The sequence below is a fragment of the Psammomys obesus genome, unplaced genomic scaffold (genome assembly GCF_907164565.1).
Source record: "Psammomys obesus unplaced genomic scaffold, mPsaObe1.curated_primary_1811, whole genome shotgun sequence".
Taxonomy (NCBI): domain Eukaryota; kingdom Metazoa; phylum Chordata; class Mammalia; order Rodentia; family Muridae; genus Psammomys; species Psammomys obesus.
The window spans coordinates 10,628,152-10,645,956 of NW_026596073.1; the positions used below are offsets into that span (position 1 = coordinate 10,628,152).

At 40.2% G+C, this 17,805-nt stretch overlaps 2 protein-coding genes across 7 annotated transcripts in view; both read left to right on the plus strand.

Annotated features, from left to right (window-relative positions):
* Positions 1-8,023, plus strand: part of Ptprr (protein tyrosine phosphatase receptor type R) — a 263,312-nt gene extending 255,289 nt beyond the window's left edge. For all 6 annotated transcript variants that reach the window (XM_055626072.1, XM_055626074.1, XM_055626076.1 and 3 more), the window contains one exon: positions 6,823-8,023. In XM_055626072.1, coding sequence (XP_055482047.1) covers positions 6,823-6,916 — 94 coding nt within the window. In that variant the 3' untranslated portion in view covers positions 6,917-8,023. The remainder of the gene's footprint in view (positions 1-6,822) is intronic.
* A 653-nt stretch (positions 8,024-8,676) lies between these two features.
* Ptprb (protein tyrosine phosphatase receptor type B) overlaps positions 8,677-17,805 on the plus strand; it is a 107,786-nt gene continuing 98,657 nt past the window's right edge. The window contains exons 1-2 of the mRNA XM_055625993.1: positions 8,677-8,731; positions 10,187-10,582. Of these exons, the coding sequence (XP_055481968.1) occupies positions 8,677-8,731; positions 10,187-10,582 (451 nt within the window). The remainder of the gene's footprint in view (positions 8,732-10,186; positions 10,583-17,805) is intronic.

A 17,805-nucleotide genomic window follows, 5' to 3' on the forward strand; every position in this document is an offset into this window, starting at 1 on the left:
CCATCTAAATTCTCCTTTCTTGATGTGACATCTGCTAAAGATATGTATGGGGAAGCTTTCGGTGGAGTGCCCGGCACACATCACAGCTGGCGTCTCACCGGGAACGCGCGCTCGGCCTCACTTGACTCATGCCAAAGCCATCAGAGCTTTACCCATGAGGCACGTTAATGTCTACACCTTTTGTTCTAAATTTACTGTACCAAACCTTACCAAAAGAATTCCAGATCTGAAAAATAATAAAAAGCAAGGGATTGAGAACTCCATTGTTAGCCCACAGTGAGTCACCGCTGCAGAATTCCTTCTGTCTACTGATTAGACCGGATACTGGCTGGGCGGTGCAGCAGGAAAGGCTGTGTGTGTGTGTGTGTGTGTGTGTGTGTATGTGTGTGTGTGTGTGTGTGTGTACAGTCACAAAAGGTCACAATTTTAACACGTTAAAAACCAAAGCTCTCTTCTGGACATCTGTTCCACTTGGAGAGTTTTTGTCTTGTTTTGTTTTGTTTTCCAAAATATTGTCTCACTTGCAAAGCCTGGCCAGGAGAATCCTACATTTTTCTCTCCTCTAACTTGAGTCTACCCCTAGCTGACACCGTTGCATGCTTCCCTACACAGAAAGGAGCTGGCTCCAATCTCTGGGTTTGGCAGGGCTAAGGAGATGGGGTATCTGACAGGTTTAGAAGGGTAGCATGCCTGAATCCTTTCTGGTCTAGTCAACTGTCCTCCTAGTCTGTGGCCACAAGGAAAGCAGAGCCGACAGCACCTTTACAGTAAAAGGGCCCATTTTATTTCCAGAGCATAGGCTGTGACATAAACAGGATAAACAAAGAATCTAGAATACAAACCCAGGCCTTCTAAGAGGGACTCACCAGAACCTCACCAGAGATTGGGGCTGAACCATTACCATCTAAGGCAACCAGGATGAGTGATCTGCTCAGGTACAGCATTAACTGAACAGTGCTTCAAAGAACAATGACATACAGCATTTATGTAGTACCTAAGCACCGGCAGCCACTGGGGGAAGCATTTGTGGATTATCTATTAAGCCCCGCAAAACTTGAAACCTTCTTAGGTAACGCATTTGCTTGCTGGGTCAGTGCTTTTCAAGCTCTTTTGTGGGTGTGAACAATGGAAAATTTCTTGCAGATGAAATCTTCCACAGAGTGCCAATGAGAAGAGCCACTACACGTACAGCTGCACTAGTGGCAGCTGACACTGACAGGGACCATCTCACCTCCTCCTCTTCCTCCCTGAAACCACCCCTGGGGTACCCTGACTGTCTCACAGCAAGACAACCACACGCTTTGACATAGCTGATACTCCTAATGAGATGACAGCTGTCACTCATGCTGTCTTATAAGGGAGCAAAGCTAAGTTGTGGGGGAGGAGAGAAGTGAGCCACCTAAGCTCAGAGCTCCCCAGTATGGCGATGCTCTCCTGTAATCTCAGCGCTTGAGAGGATGGAGGCAGAAGGAGTGCAGGAGTTTGAGCCAAGCCTGGACAGCTTAGCAAAACTCTGTCTCAAGATTACAACAAGAAGAATTAATTGACGAGACCCTGAAGAAGCTAGTAGGTTTAAAAGGAAGAACTTATTACCTGAGATCGGCCAGGCTCCAAGCCCATGGCTTCTCCTTGAAGCAGCTACCTCTTCTACAGCTGTCTCCTGGTGTAGAAGCATGTGTGGATCACCTCCATCTAGACTTGCCCAACCAGCTTGTCCTCGGCCAGGCTTGTTCTTAGCCCTCCAAGTCTGACAGAACATTCAGCCCAGAGTTTCCTAACTGGTCCTGTTTAACCAGAGGATACTAGTCACAAGCTTAGCTTCAGCCCACCATTTTACATGGATTAACCCATTTGCTTGTCACAGCAGTGCTAACAAGTAGGCACAACTGCTGTGTTGCCTCACTGTTTTTGAGTATGAAAAAGAAAAACAACTGAGCACCACAAAGATGATGTCATAAGGTATTTACCAATAAGTGATGGAGACAGAATTTATCTTGACAGCAATGTGTGGTGAGTCTGATTTTGTTTTGTCTTGGCCTCTTAACATACTTTGGTCCCTGTTGGTAATGAACTTGACACTTTGGCATTCCAGACCTTTTCAAACCCGTAACCACTGGCATAGCTAAGGATCTCTTACCATTTTCTTTTCTTTTTTTTTTTTTTTTTTTCTTTTTGTCTTTTGAGATAGTCATATGTGACATGGCTGGCCTTGAACTCCTGATCCTTCCTCTGCTACTTATCAAGGATTGATATCACAGGACTATGGTCCCAGATGACTTTATTCTTTTTTGATTAAGACCTACTTAATTGTAGACATAAGTTATAGCTTAACCTATGGCACTTGATGAAACCTGAATTTGTACATGAAGAGAATTCTTCAGTTCCATAGGGGGCTAAGCAACAGTGTTGATTTCCAGCCTTCTGTGCCATTGATGACAGTTTTGAAGCCAACAAGGCCTAGTTTTCTAAGACTTGGAATCACTGTTAAAACTTTTAAAAGCCTTTTAGTAGACTTTCAACTATGACCTGCTGAAGGTAATGGATTATCTAGTGGCTGCTCTTTAAAGGGCAGTTGGAAATGCCTTTGTGGGTTTTGTTTGTTTTTGTTTGATGATGGTTGGTTTCAAAGTAATAGGTAAGAGAATCCCTATCTCTTGCCTTCCAGAACCAGTTCACATTAGGACCTGATTGTTTCAGCAAATCCATGGAGCCCCCATCTATCTGAATAGGTTCCTAGGATCAATTATTGCTAAACTGGCCTAGGGGTGAAGTATCATCAAACTCTTCTTGAAGATCCTATAGTCTATATAGTTGTGTTTACTTATTCCATAAAAATATTTTGTATAGTCTACTAGCTTCCTGGGTTTGTTTTGTGTTTTGTTTCATATTACCAGCTTACAAAAGAAAAATGTTCCTGAAGGGTACCCCTAGGTTTTAAGTTCTTACAAAGGTCAATGGAATCTCTAGTATATCAATGTATTCTGTGAAATATTTATTAAATATTTCCCAAGATGAGTTCTTAAATTTGAGCCAACATCTAATGAAAGCATTTTGGGAAAGTCTTTGCTTTGTTTTAGCCCATGGTTTATCTCTTTTTTACATAATATAAAAGTGTCATGTCCTGGATTATTTGCTTGATAGACTGACCTAGAACTAGTTAAGTGCCTATTTAATTTAGGAGCTGCTAAGTATTTTTCACTGTAGCATGTATGTAAAGTAATGACATGTGGGACCTTAAAAGCCTACAACTTAGCTGGAAAAATTTTTAAGAAGAGATTGACTAATGCATATCTTATCAAATTACTCATCATAAAGACGTCATCTTAGTTTGGTCCTGACTTTTTTCTACTTTTTTGTTTTGTCTTGTTTTGAATAAATGACGTAGGTGAGATGCAAGACATGCTTGTTAAGTGCCTGGAAGGTTCAATACTGGAAATGAGAAATGGAAGACTAATCTATTGAATGTCAGAAATAGTGATTTAGTGCGAAAGAACATTCTGTTCAAATAAAGAATTAACAAGTTAAAATTAATGGGAACAAATGTAAGATCCTGTGTGTAATTTCAAAATTACAATAGCTCGAATCCAGGGTGGAAAAAAAAAAAAACAACCCTGTAATTTTCAGGTTTTAAAAAAAGTCCTGCTGTCTTTTAATTAACCCAACTGCTTCTAAGATGCTTGCTGAGTATCAACTACCATGTGTCCTCACCTCCTGAGGAACCTGCGCATGGAACTTCAGTGCTCTACAATGAGGCGCTAAGGGAGAAAATATGCTTGCTGACAAGATCCCATCGGGAACACATACAACGCTGCAGGAAGGTTCTATTTCATCAAATATCTGGTAGCAGTAGGAGACCGTCGGTGAGTGACAGGGAAAACAGGCCTCACGGAGATGTTGAGTAACCACAGGATGTTTAGTCTAGAGAAGAAAGATTATGGGACTTTGATGGTTGTTTTCATCATTTAGAGAACTACTGTGTGACTACAAGGAGAATCGTGAGACCTACTGGGGTTATTTCAGTTGGCCAATAGGAGGGTGAGGATGTTAGAGAGAGAGAGAGAGAGAGAGAGAGAGAGAGAGAGAGAGAGAGAGATTTGGATGCCTTCGGAAGCCTGTCTCTAAAGGTATCTCTGCCACGAGCATTCCAGAGGTTGGCTGACTGCCCAGCCTATAGACAAACAAGCTTTTGCCAGTCATTTCAATGAACAATCTCTGAGGCTCCTTGGATGCTGCTCCTCTTGTTCTTATTTTCCAAAAGAAATGGGAAATAACAACACTTTCCCTGCGTCTTTCGGAAGCTTTCAGACCCACGGGAGTTTTGCCACAGTGTGCTGTGTGCGCCCATGTCTCCCACCTTCACTGGCTGTGGCAACCTTGGCTTAGTTAGCTGACTCTGTTATGGCCAACAGATCTCAGTCACAGCGAAGCTGTTCCAACCAGGATCACATTCTGCCCAGCCACTTCTCAAACAGTCACCAAGGCCTCAGCTGTGACGCCTTTGGTCCACCAACTGGACATGCAAATGTCACACTGTAACAGAACAGCCAAGAAAGGGGACATCTTGCCCAGAGGTGAGGTAAATGGTAAGAGAAAGTTCACGGACCAGAGGCCACGAGAGGCATCGTACTCAAGCGTTCTACATACAGCTTGATGCAGGAATATCGATCCTCTGAGAGAATGTCAAAGGCAAGGAGGTGCTTCTCTGTGCCCTAATATTTACTGTGGCCGCATCTCCCAAACCTTGCGGTCCAGACTAGCCTCTTCTGATCACCTGCTATGTTTTTTTTTTTTTAATGTTCCAAGGCGTCATCACACAACTAGAAAAAGAACCTGACTCCTCAGCTGCCATTTCTGTTGTCACCTTCTGACCAGTCAATGCTTGGGAAACAAAACATGCAGTTCTAGGGGAAAAGACTGTGGTAATATTTCTGCAAAGAAGTTGCTACCACAGAAAACTGAGGTTACCTCTCTATTTCTTGCCGAATACGTGGTTTTGGCACCATGCCAAGCCTGCCTGAGGAGTCACTGTTTAGCTCAGAGGATGTATTCTCGCTGCTTCTGTAGCTTAACCTGCTTAGTAAGCATACAGAAAAGGCTAGTTTCAGTTACTGTTAACGAGAAGTCATGTGACGGGAGAACAACTCACCACACTTTGAAGTTGAAAGTGCCTACGTGATCTGAAAATTATTTTGAAAAGTACCAACCACAGCTACAAAAATAAAAAAAAAAAAATAAAACTAGCTAAAACAAAGACTGAAACTAAAATAGGATTCATTGCATGGCTGAAGAGTTACAGGGAGATTACAGGGATTCAGATAATTGCTATCCTGATGCTCTTATTCTGTGAAATGAAAAGCAGGTAGCTTTTTTTTTTTATTAGTGTCTGACAGTTTTATGAAGCTGAAGAACCATCACCTTCGGAAAAAAAATGTGATAAAAGCATTGTATATATATATAGAGAGAGAGATGTATAATGAGAAGTCATCATTTTTCTCACAGAGCAGCTGCCTTCCACTGATCTATGTCAGCTGGTGATGACAATGGTCCCAATGAAGAGGAAAAGCAAGAGCCAATTCCCAGTTTCCAGGCAGTTAAAAGACCCACCCACTATTGTGTTTTGATGTCTAGCACACCCAAAGGCTGTTTGGTGCCCAAATAGCCTTAAACAAACCACTTTACAGTAGATCTTTGACTCGTAGGAAGAGCAATGGATCACAGCTCAGCTGCATTTTGTTAACCTATTTACATCACTTTTAAGCCAAACCCATAATGCATTTCAACAGAAGATGGATACAGCTCCAGTGAACTAGGACTAGGACTCCGGTTCCCCTGAATTTACTTAGTGCTCATAACTTTGAAACACAGTCACTGTCTTGTTTTAACAGAATATGGAAATGAGACTAAATGCTCTCAAGGAATTTGTGTAAATCACACAGTTAAAAATTAGAACAAGAGGTATTTGTGCTGGATTACCTGACTCATTCCAGAGTCCAGGCATTCATCTGTAAGGCTTTATCACAGTGCTAGTAACAGTACACAGGTAAAAACACTTCCAGGAGGCAGGGGGATCAAGGTTCAAAGTCATCCTCTCTCACAGAGTGAGTTCAATAGTGCCCTAAGCTATAGAAGATTGTGTCTCAAAACACTAAAATAAATAACCAGGTCCATGGCATTATATACATGTGTGTTTGTATGTATGTATATATATGTAAGTATGTATATATACATATACACACATATGTGTGTGTATGTGACTATATATATGCACAGATATTTATAAAGAGTGAGCCATGTTCTAGAAAATGTATCATTAGACAACTCTGTTGTGTGAACGTCCTAAAGTATGCATGTAAAAGCCTGGAGAGCATAGCCCACCACACCACTAGATGATACGCTACATGCTCAGCCCTCCCTGCTTCTCCCCAAGCCACCAGGAGCCAGTGAAAGCACAGGGAAGATGATGCAGTCCAGGGGTCCAGCAACTATGACTTGTGTGTAATCACTCCTGTCCTGACACGGCACACAGTTCCCCAGTCAGCTATTAAGATTGAAGTTCCCCAGTAGCTACTAAAACGCTAAGTAACACTAAGAGGTAGAGTAAGTCCAACGCTATCAGCAAATTGTTTAACATGTGTTATGCGTTCTTAGGGAACGTGCATAGTTACAACTGTCAACGGCTTCTTCACAGCAGCCTCATTATCACTAACCTATGAGTAATGTGTCATGATCTGACATCTTCACTCTAGTTCTACTGTCATGCTAAGGTTACAGTATTATAAAGGGTCGTCCAAACTACGTTATCTTTTGATCTCTTCCATGCAGGGGTGGCATGGTCCAAACCAGTGAGCAGTATGAATTCGTGCACCATGCGCTGTGCCTGTTCGAGAGCAGACTTCCACCAGAAACTGTCCAGTGACTCTGAAGATTTACCAGAGCGTCAACCTCTCATGGATTATAAACCAAATTACCTACCGGAGGCTCCTAGAAGGAGCTTCCCGCAATGGATGAGGAGGCCCTAAAGCCAGCCCGAGGCATGGATTGTGGAAGACCAGGCAACAGAAAAGATTGCCGGCCTTTTGTGTATAGGAATGCATTTGTAGGCATCCCCCAAACTGTCTCAGAGGTCCGATGCTGATGGGGCTATGACAGTTTCTCACACAGCCTAAGGAGGCTTTTGTTTTGTCTGTGTTGACTCTGCCACACAGAATCTATGTACGTAATCATCAGTGACTGTTGATCGTGGTGACAGTGCTGCTGAAGACATCGTCATCACGTGTTTAGATGCTCTACTGTTCATAAGGCCTGTCTTGTGACTGGACTGTCAGCTGTTCAACTGTTCCTGTTTTAAGTGCTATTACCTATCTCAGTTACCAGAATCTTGCTGCTAAAGTTGCAAGTGATCGATAACGAATTTTTAACAAATATGTTTTTTGTTTTTGAAAAAAAAAATCAAATACAGTAACTATTTTATATGAAAATGTGTCTGGATTATATCTATTAAATGTGTATTTATAGTACCTTCTATGGATCAATTACAGAGCACAATGATTGTCATTGGATATATATGTGTGTGTGTGAATATATATATATATACATATATATTCTATTATTAGGCATAGAGTGGCTCCTGTTCCGTAACTCGAGCCACTATATTTCTACATTGTGACTTGTTTTACTTTAAAGGGGGATAAACAAATTTATAGAACTATAAAGTATTGATAATTTTAAATGTTCATCTCTCTTTTACTAAAGGGATTTTTGAATATGCCGTCTACCAGGATTCCCTCTCCCAATAAAAGGCAGGTGCCCTTTGGGGATGCTCCAACCTGTTTTGTTCCCAAAGTTCTTCTGAGGACTCTGTCGTGCACGTCCCTACATTTCTAAAAGGTTTTGTTCCTCAAGAGACAAATGAAGGCAAAATAACTACACTCAGCAACATGAGATGTTCTGCTCATACATGAATTTTCATTGCAACAAAATTGACTTTCTTTCGTACTACCAATAAATGACTCTTAACACTAAATACTGAGTGAAGAATATTCTTTTCTTACCTCCATTTGAAAAAGATCATCATACGGGTAAACTGAAGTGGGGGATATGGTGGCTTTGATTTCAGTCTTTTCCTTCTCCTGGGGGGGGGGGGGATGACTCTCTCCAAATGTGATCCTGTAATCACTTGTGTGATGATGATCTAGAAGCACCATTATCGTGTGGCTTTCCTTATAGACGCCAGCATTTCATCATACAAACAGTGCATGTTTATGTCTTTACATCACTTGTCACAGACCCCATAAATGACACGGCAGAATCACATCACCTGAAAAGAAGCGTGATGCAGGAAGACTCAGTTATCTAACATTACAATTCTCTCTCTCCATTTTGAGTTTATAAGTCAGTCATGTGCCAAAGGGATGGCAGGGGGAAGACTTCTGGGGTTATTCTGGCTCCTGGTGGCTGGCTCTACATTTTAAAAAGACATGATCATTATCCCGTCTTTCTAAGGAAACAGACAAAAGGACATTGGTGTAAAACTTCCCCCCAAACAATTCAATTGGAGGAAGTGTGTCACTGACTTTTCCCCTCTCCATGAAGCACATTTCCTTCCTACTCTTTGCCTCTCTTATCTGGGAGAATTTTTTTCTCCCAAGCGAAGCATGAACCGTTGTTAAGTGGAAAATGGAGGCTGAATTTTACGTGACGATTCTAACCTGCCTGGTCCTCAGGAGCTTGGGTGAGTGGGTCTTCCTCTGTTTCCTGAGACATCTCTCTCAGAGTTAGCCGAGGAGGCTGGTAGCCTTGGGAAAAGTCTCTGAAATAAGTCAGAATTGGAGCTAGGTCTCCACAGCGGTGTAGCCAAAGACGATGAATAGCGGGGTGGATAAAAGGAGACAGCTCTGGCCACACTCCTGAGATTTCACTCTGGAAGAAAATAAGTGCTTACCAAGTGCCTGGCACAAGTCAGCCTCTAAAAAGATGGGCCTCAGAGTAAGGAACCCTGGACAGACATCTTTTATTGTTTATATGTAACAGTTTATTTAACAGTCTATAGCATTCTCTGTTTTTTTTTTCCCCCAGTCAGGTTATAGTTTTACTTTCTTTCATGTTGAAGAAAAATATATTCATAAGGAATGTGATTGAAGAGAGTAAAGAAATATGTTTTACTTGGAAGTTGTCATTTGGAAGGATTGAATATTTCCATGAGAAAACTAGGTAGTTTAGGTTAAAACTCATTGAAAATTATTACTGAGAATGGATATTTTATTTGTGAATGTTTAAAATTTGGGCATTTAGTCTTCAAGAAGTGCTGACTTTTTTTTTAATGTGCTCATATTTGGTGGAAAACTATAAACATTGTCACAGAATCAACGCTTCTCTGCAGGAGTGCAGGAGCTCAGCCTCTGTTGATCAGTACTTTGGTTGTTCACTGCCAGCAAAGGTTGTGCTTGGAAAATGGGGGACTCCCTTGTATTTCTGTCTTCTAATAAAAGGACCCAATTTTAAAAGTGTTTATTCAGACTGTACAACTTGTAAACAAATACTGACTTACTCTGTGAGCTGTGACTGAGAAGGAGGCCTGTCTCCCTTTTACATAGTGGAACGAGGCTATGATATAAAGAGGACCAGAGGGCTAAAGGGACAAAACTGTATACTGAATTGATTTTGATAATGCACACGCCACTCTCTGTTTTTGTCCTTCCTCATCCAATGAAAAGCCATAATCTTTGGATGACTTTGTTTCTCTTCCAAGATTCCTTTCATTTTTCCAGTGGGGGATAATATTCCTACTAAATCATACAAAAGTTTAGCAGGGGAGCGCTACATACAATGTTTTGACATTTTCCGTTGTCACCCTGAAGATATCCATTTTGTTATTGTTTCTGGTGTTATTGTTTCTGACTTATTTTATTGGCGGGTTGACTGGTTGATTTGGGAGAGTGTTTTTGGTGGCTTGATTACTTGCTTGATTGGTTGAGTTTGGGAAGATGTTTTCGGTTGGTGGGTTGGGTTTGGGGAATTATCTGCTTATCTCTTCGCCTTAGGATTTTAGGTCACGTGAGCTAAGCCAAGAGAATTCACTTGCAGTGCTAGAAAGATTAAAGTATAAGTAAAACTGGCATTTTTAATTTGGCTGATTTCGCTATTTAATGGCCCTTACACAGTACTTCATAAGTCTTTCATCTTCCAGAGGGGTTCCAGATAGTCCATGTACGTAAACAGCAATGCCTCTCCATAAATCAGAAAGTGATCATGGGCTCGTGCGATGGTACCAGCCAGAACCAACAGTGGCTGTCAACTGAGAACGGGAAGTTCTTCCATGTTAAATCTGGACTGTGCCTGGGCATCTCCAACTCCTCAAGGGGCCCCTTCCAACCAGCAGTCGCCACTCCCTGTGCCCAGGCACCCCGATGGACCTGCCATGATCAAGAAGGTTTCCTTGAGGTGGAAAATACCTCTCTCTTTCTCAAGAAACAAAACCGTAAAGTAGTGGTCAGGAAAATCAGTAAATACCTCGACAGCTGGATGAAATTAGACTTCAACAAGGAGGGGAAACTGGTCAATGAAAGCCTCTGTCTAAAGCAAGGTGAGTGCGTCAGTTCTGGAAGTCATTCTGCTGTCTTGTCTTCTCAAAGGCCAGGGAGAGCCATGTGCTCCAACCCATTTCCTTTGGGAGATACATACGTTTACCAACAGAAGCTTATTAAGTGGTGCCCAAGAGGAGAAAACTTCGTTATCCTCATTAAAGTCAGCAACATCTCTGCCTTTGTTATTTACCTTCCCTTCCTTTTTTGTACTTACGCAAATTTTAAAACGTGTGCCCATGTATGCTGGCAGTTTCTTGTGAGTACTACCTCTCCCTTGTAGAAAGGTCGGAAGGTCAGAGGGCCACCTTGGGTCTTACTCCTTGGCTTCCACCTTATTTGAGGCAGTATCTCTTGGTGTTCACCTCCGCACCCACCACACTAGCTAGGGCACACAAGCCTCTACAAACCCTCCCGTCTCCGCCTCTCACCTCACAGTAGGAGAGCTGACACTGTGCTATTGAGCCTGTGCTGTCCAAAGGTTCTTGGAGATCTGAACTCAGGTCTTCATACCTACTGAGTCATCTCCTCAGATCAAAAAAAAAAAAAAAAAAAAAAAAGCTTCTTGAGTCCCTCTTTTGTGCCAGACACTATGATCAAGCACTACTGAGTATTAGAATATACATCTAGGCATATACACAGCATGAGCACATAATGACTAAAGTTAGTGGCCAAGAAATTAGATTCTACTGGCCTGGAAACCTCTATCCTCTGGGGAGGAAGAATATTAAAGAAAATGGAGGTTCACAAGGCAGAGGTGGGACTAAGCCATGCTTTTGAAGCTCTCTCATAACGATGTTCATTGGGAGATAACACGCTTTTTTATTTTATTTTTTTAATAGTAAAAGCCAGTGTGTAGTCATAGATTTTTCTAATTTGTTGATCATTGGTGTCCCCCACATGATAAATATACATAAATATTTGTATATGCAAACACAAATTCTTGGTTCCATGAATAATTAGCCCTAAAGAAGAATGTCTGTGGAATAAATATGTACTTCATCTTCTCTTGAAGTTAGCTGCTTTCATAGTATATCAGCTCCTCCACTAGAGGTTGTCTCAGGAAGTCATGACAGACAAAGCTCAGAGTCACAGTTCAGTGGGCATGAAAGAGCCCTACCAACTGCTGGGAGAATCACTTAGAAATGAGTTTCCATACAGAGACTGAGGTTCATCAAGATGTAATAAATGTTCTAAATCCAAGTTAAGTCCTTTACTGATGTTCATCTCTTATAAGAGTGTCTCATCTCAGTGTTTCCCAGTCCTTCCCAGTACTCCCCAGTTGGTCCCAGTGCTGAGCCACTGGTTTTCTTTTAGCTGGTTGCGTGACAGTGCCATGGGGAAAAGGCAGAATTTACTAAAAACACAGATTCCCAAGATTCCTTGACACTGTTCTCCCTCCACATTTAGCTCAATATTCTACATCAAGAACTGTACACTTGTACTAGCACCAATGTGGGGCCATAGTCCTTTTGGGGATCAGCATCCACCATACCTTACGGTTTTTTGTTTGTTTGTTTGTTTGTTTGTTTGTTTGGTTGGTTGGTTGGTTGCTTGGTTACCCACCTCTGAGGCTGAGTTACACTTTTCTACCATGCTAATCTTTAAACAGTGTTGTGTCACTCCTACCCACGTGCGTAAGTCGCTGCTTGGCTGAAGGCTCTTCTGCAGAAGACATTGAGGTTTATGGTCTCGATTCTTGCACCAGTTCTGACTATGCAAAGAGGATAAAAATAAAAATGCAGTAGTCTATTAGAAAGTTAGACTCTATCAGAAAATATGCAGCACAGAGAGCCATCCTGTCCAGTGTCTCCCCTGTGTCTGGTTTGTTCAGGTCTGTCCTGGATGGCATAAAATCATGATAAATGTAGCAGTTGTACTGTTACCCGCAGGAAATAGGATCCTTCACTCACCTTAAGTCGTGTGAGGCAAGTGTTTATCTCCACGCTGAATGCAAGGCCTCGGTTCTTTGAGACCAGCTCTTACTATGTAGCCCAGGCTGGCCAGAAACTCGCCAACAGTGGACCCTTCCTGAGAGGATTCCTCCTCCCAAGTGCAGAGATTCCAGCTATGGGCTACCACACCCAACCTGAACCAGGTTGAAAATAAATATTTTTCTCAAATCACTATTTTAAGGCTAATTTTTAAAAACAGGACTCTAATGCAATTACTGTGGGCCATACAGATGGCAACAAATCAGGGTCTCCAAAAGGCCGACCTCCCTGGCTAAAAACTGAAAAGCCGAGGCTCACAATGTAACCCATAGTATTCCTTCTTCCATTACAGATTAATTGCTGTGCTCTTCTTTGTTTTGTTTTTTTGTTTTTTTTACTATACCTTGTGTTGGCATGAATTTTCATCTGTTAATTTTTACTTTCTTTCCAACTGGGTATTTATAAAGTAATTTAGGCATATATTTTTAAGTATGCCCTTTATTTCACTGACTACATTTTCTGAATGGTAATCATCTTGATCATTTCCTACTAAACTACTATAATTCCCATCCTTTCTCCTCCACCTTTAGGAAGCCCAATACTGTTTGGGGTGTGTATGTATGTATGTCACCTTTCCCTTATTGTCAGCTTCAGTGTTAGCTCGTCCACATAATCTACTCGCTTTTAATAGACACATCATATTTCATTATATTTGACATCTCTCTCCAGAGCAGAAATATAGTTAAAATTTCTTATCATAAAATGACTGTAATACAAGTTACTTTTTTTTCGACATGCTTGGATATTATTTATATCGTTTGAAGATGAGAAACTAATTTGAATATTGTCCTTTTCATTATACAAAAATCTTAGTTAATGATTATTTCTGAAACTGATTATTTTATTGCCCTTTGGGAAAGTATTCAAAAGATGGTCTTGATCTGCTCCAGTCAGCACATCGCATCTTACAGGCAAACTTGCCCTAACTAAGAGCTAGTAACAACATTAGTGAAAAAAATAAGTTTCAGATTGAACACAGGGTGCCCCACTGGTCTTAAATTGTGTTCTAGGAAGAATTTCACTATAATGCGAAAACAATGTAGTAGCAATGGCACAATAAAACGTTAAAAATAGCTTTAGCATATTGTTCCATTGTGTAAGAACTTTTCCTTGCCACCGTCAAGACATCTTCCTCTTTCTCGGATTGGGAAATGTCTGCACACGTCCATAGAATATTCAAAGATACATAGGCAGCTAAACACCTACAGGCCTACTATTTTTAGAATCATTTCATACGTCTATTCCAACAGAGAGTTCAGTAATAAAAAAAAAAAAAAGATGAGCTAACTTTGAGAGTCTTGTATATTTATTACAAGGATTTTCTTTCTTTCCATCTATTTTATAAACTTTCAATACCATAAGAAATTATCACAATTACTGGTCTGTAACACTGTTAACTCCAGAACTTGTAAAGTGGAGGAAAAGGATGAGAGTCCATGGCCAGCTCCAGCTAGTAATATGAGACCTTGTCAGAGAAAGGAGAGGGAGAGAGGGATGGAGAGAGAAGACAGAGACAGAAAGAGCAGAGAGAGAGAGACAGAGACGTAGACATGGGGACTGCATTTTGGTTCGTAGTGCGTATACAGCAAAGCCATAGACTAGAATCATCATCCAGGCCATCTGTTACAAATGGAGAGTCTGGGACCCACACCAAATCCACTGAATCGCAGTTTCTAAAGGAAGGCTAAGACAGGCAAACTTTAAAGGTGGCTCAGACATCAATTATCTTTACAAATCCCTGTTTTAAAATTCACAGATTATGGAAATTAAATGTTCAGGCTAAAATTTCTCTAGCTTTTAAATCATACAGACCTAAAATAAGGAGATATTAGAGTTAAATATGTTTTTTGGCAAAAAAAAAATAAAAATAAAAATAAGAGGGGGTTGCCTAAAGTGGATAACAGACGTGTTTGGTCTGAGGTATTTTTAAAATATGTGAGAGTGACTAAAGGCAATAGCAGAAGTTTGAGGGTTTCTCCACAAAAAAAAAAAGGAAAAAAAAAAAGCCAAAAGCTATATGCAGTGGTCACATCTGCAATGCTCTTTACAGAACAAATCTCCAGACGGTTTTGATCCTTTATTCATCTTTGGGAGAGTGTAGTTTCATCCACTGGTTGTGCCTCTTGACTAATTTATTCTTTAAGTTCTTATGATAAAAACTCACCAACTGTTTTCTAGTAAAGGAAGCATAGGTTGGCACACACACACACATACACACACACACACAAAAGTTATTGCATACTAGGTATTTGGAAGCTTGATTTGGGTCCTAACCCATTCTTTTTCAAAGAATCTGAGAGTTAAAATTGTGTTAGGTGGTCCTTAACTTAGGACCAGTTAGCACTGGCCAAAGCCGAAGGTGAGAGAGATGCTGACCTCCATCCACCTCCCATCTCTACACTAACAGATGCCTGGAGAAGAAAACATTTAATCTCTAAAGTCTGAAAGCAAGACTGAGAAATTAAGACTGTTTCTCAACAGTTGTGAAGAAGTCTCAGGTAGAACTGTGGTCAAATTTGCCATGAGAAGGCACCCTGAGCTAAATCTCAAGTGTATAACCCTAATACAAGGCAGTGATAGTGTTAAATGATGTGAAAGTAAAAAATAAATAAATAAATAAATAAACTGAAAAAAAAGTATATTCAGAAAGCTATCAAAGTGTAGATTTAGTAGACATATAAGGAAGGTTGCTGACAATACACATGGATGCCCACTTATATTTGAAGTTCAGATAAATTTTAAGTATATTTGTAATACACAGTATGGTACATAATTCTTGAATCATTTATTAGCACTATATAAATATGCTCAATTATACTAAAATATTATTACCTGAACTTCGAATTTAACTGGTGTCTTATATTTCTTTTTGCCAAATCTGCCCACACCTATCTATGCAAAGTTCTCCGCATGGCCCTTTGTATCTCAAGAAAGAAAAATGCTTAATTACCATGGTTACTTCATTAACTTTTATGAGAATATCTACTTATATCTTGTTAAGTCATAAATGGATCTTTTTTTGCCGTGAACCTTTTTTTGTTCCTCGGCCCCTCTTATTGACATGCATTGCCATGTGAAACGTACTAGTCAGGTAAAATAAGAATGGGAAGAAATGGGACTCAAAAGACGGATAAGTAAAGATGATTAGAAAGTCCAAGCTTAAGCCCTTCTTTAAGGGAAGGGGCAACTTTGCATTTAGTGGTTGCCTAATCATTAAATTAAATTAGATTAAATTAAATTAACAAGTAAAGAAGTAAGGAAAAGTAAAACTGTTGCTCGGATTCTTAAAGCCCACAATCTTCAAAGTGATAGATAGATAGATAGATAGATAGATAGATAGATAGATAGATACATAGATACATAGATACATAGATAGATACATACATAGATAGATACATAGATAGATACATAGATAGATACATAGATAGATAGATAGATAGATAGATAGATAGATAGATAGATAGATAGATAGATAAATGCCAGATACAGGATTCTGTGGAGTTTATAACTCAATATTGCCAAAGCCGGTGAAACATCCAAACATACCCTGTCAGCCAGTCATTTGCAGAATTTTCCAATCCTTTATTTTGTGTGGATTTGGCCTAGAATATTGCTACACAGCTACTCACAGGCCAGTAGAGGCATCACCTGGCAGCTTGTCAAAAACGTAAGAAGAGCACTTTTTTGTTGTAGTTACGGCGAGGTGAACTGATGTTGTTTGTTTGTTTTTCAATATGGGAAATTTAGCCCACCAGCTCATATACCCTAAATCACTAGCTGTTCTTTCAAAAGAAAATACAACAGCCTTGCTGGGTGGCACACATCTTTAATCCCAGAACTCGGAGGCAGAGGCAGGAAGATCTCTGAGTTTGAGATCAGCCTGGTCTACAGAGTTAGTTCCAGGACAGCCAGGGCTACACAGAGAAATCCTGTCTCAGAGAGAGAGAGAGAGAGAGAGAGAGAGAGAGAGAAAAGAAGAAGAAGAAGAAGAAGAAGAAGAAGAAGAAGAAGAAGAAGAAGAAGAAGAAGAAGAGGAAGAAGAGAGGAGGGGGAAAAGAAATGGGGGGGGGAGAAATTTTCAACATAATTGAAGAGTCATAGAATTAAAAACATTTCCCACCAGCAGACACTATGTTATAGTTAGACAGGAACAAGACATCCTGATGTGCTGTTTGACAGTCAGCAGTAATAAGGAATGTACTGAACATTCAAAAATCTAGAAGAAAAAAGGTTCTAAAACATATTTTAAAAATATGTTTGAAGAGAAAGATGCGGTAATCTGATTTAAACATTGTGTAATATATGCAGAAACTAAACATCAATAATACTCCATTAATACATAATTTCACGTTTTTATATATCATTTAAAATAAATTAAAAACACAAATTAACTTTCATAAATGTTTGCATCATGGCCCCACGGGAGCCACCATTCTCTATGACATAGTTAGGGAAGTCACTAGCAATGGTTGTCAGGGTGCAGTTCTGTTTCACACCCGCTTTGAGAAGCTGACGAAGGCTGTGACAGTTGTCCTACAGCACCCTATGAGTTTCCTAAGCGCAGAAGCCTGGCTAGATCTTTGGAGACCCTGGACCACTCCTGAGACCAACTCAGGGATCTAGACGTTCGCAAAATAAATTTGACCTCCGTCTTCTATGCATGCAGCACTGGCCTTTTCATATAGTAGATTTCGTAACTCCCCCTCTCAACCACATAACATGAACGAAGGATGGGAAAACTAGGAAGTGTGTAGATATTATAACACACTGATCTTTGTGCATATATATATATAACTAAATTTATCCACAGGCTTCTTATTGAAGGGGCTTTTTTTTTCTACCCACATACAAAAAATTATTTTTATGTGGTACTGGGAATGTGTCCCAGTTAGTAAAATGCTGGCCTAGCCTAGCCAGCATGATGCCCTGGGTTAGAGCCCTAACACTGTATACACCAGACTTGGTGGTCCACAAATGTAACATCAACACTTAGAAAGTAGAGGCAGTATGACCAGGAGTTCAACAGCCTCTGGCCACATAGCAGGTTCAAGATCAGTCTGAAACAGGTGATAGCCTATCTCAAAACAAAATCATTTTATGTGATGAATTGACATAAAATTTGAACAATGTGAGAATGATTGGGTTGTTGTTGTTGGTTTGTTTTTTTTTTTTTTTTTTTTTTTTTTTTTTTTTTTTTTTTTTTTTTTTTTTTTTTTTTTTTTTTTTTTTTT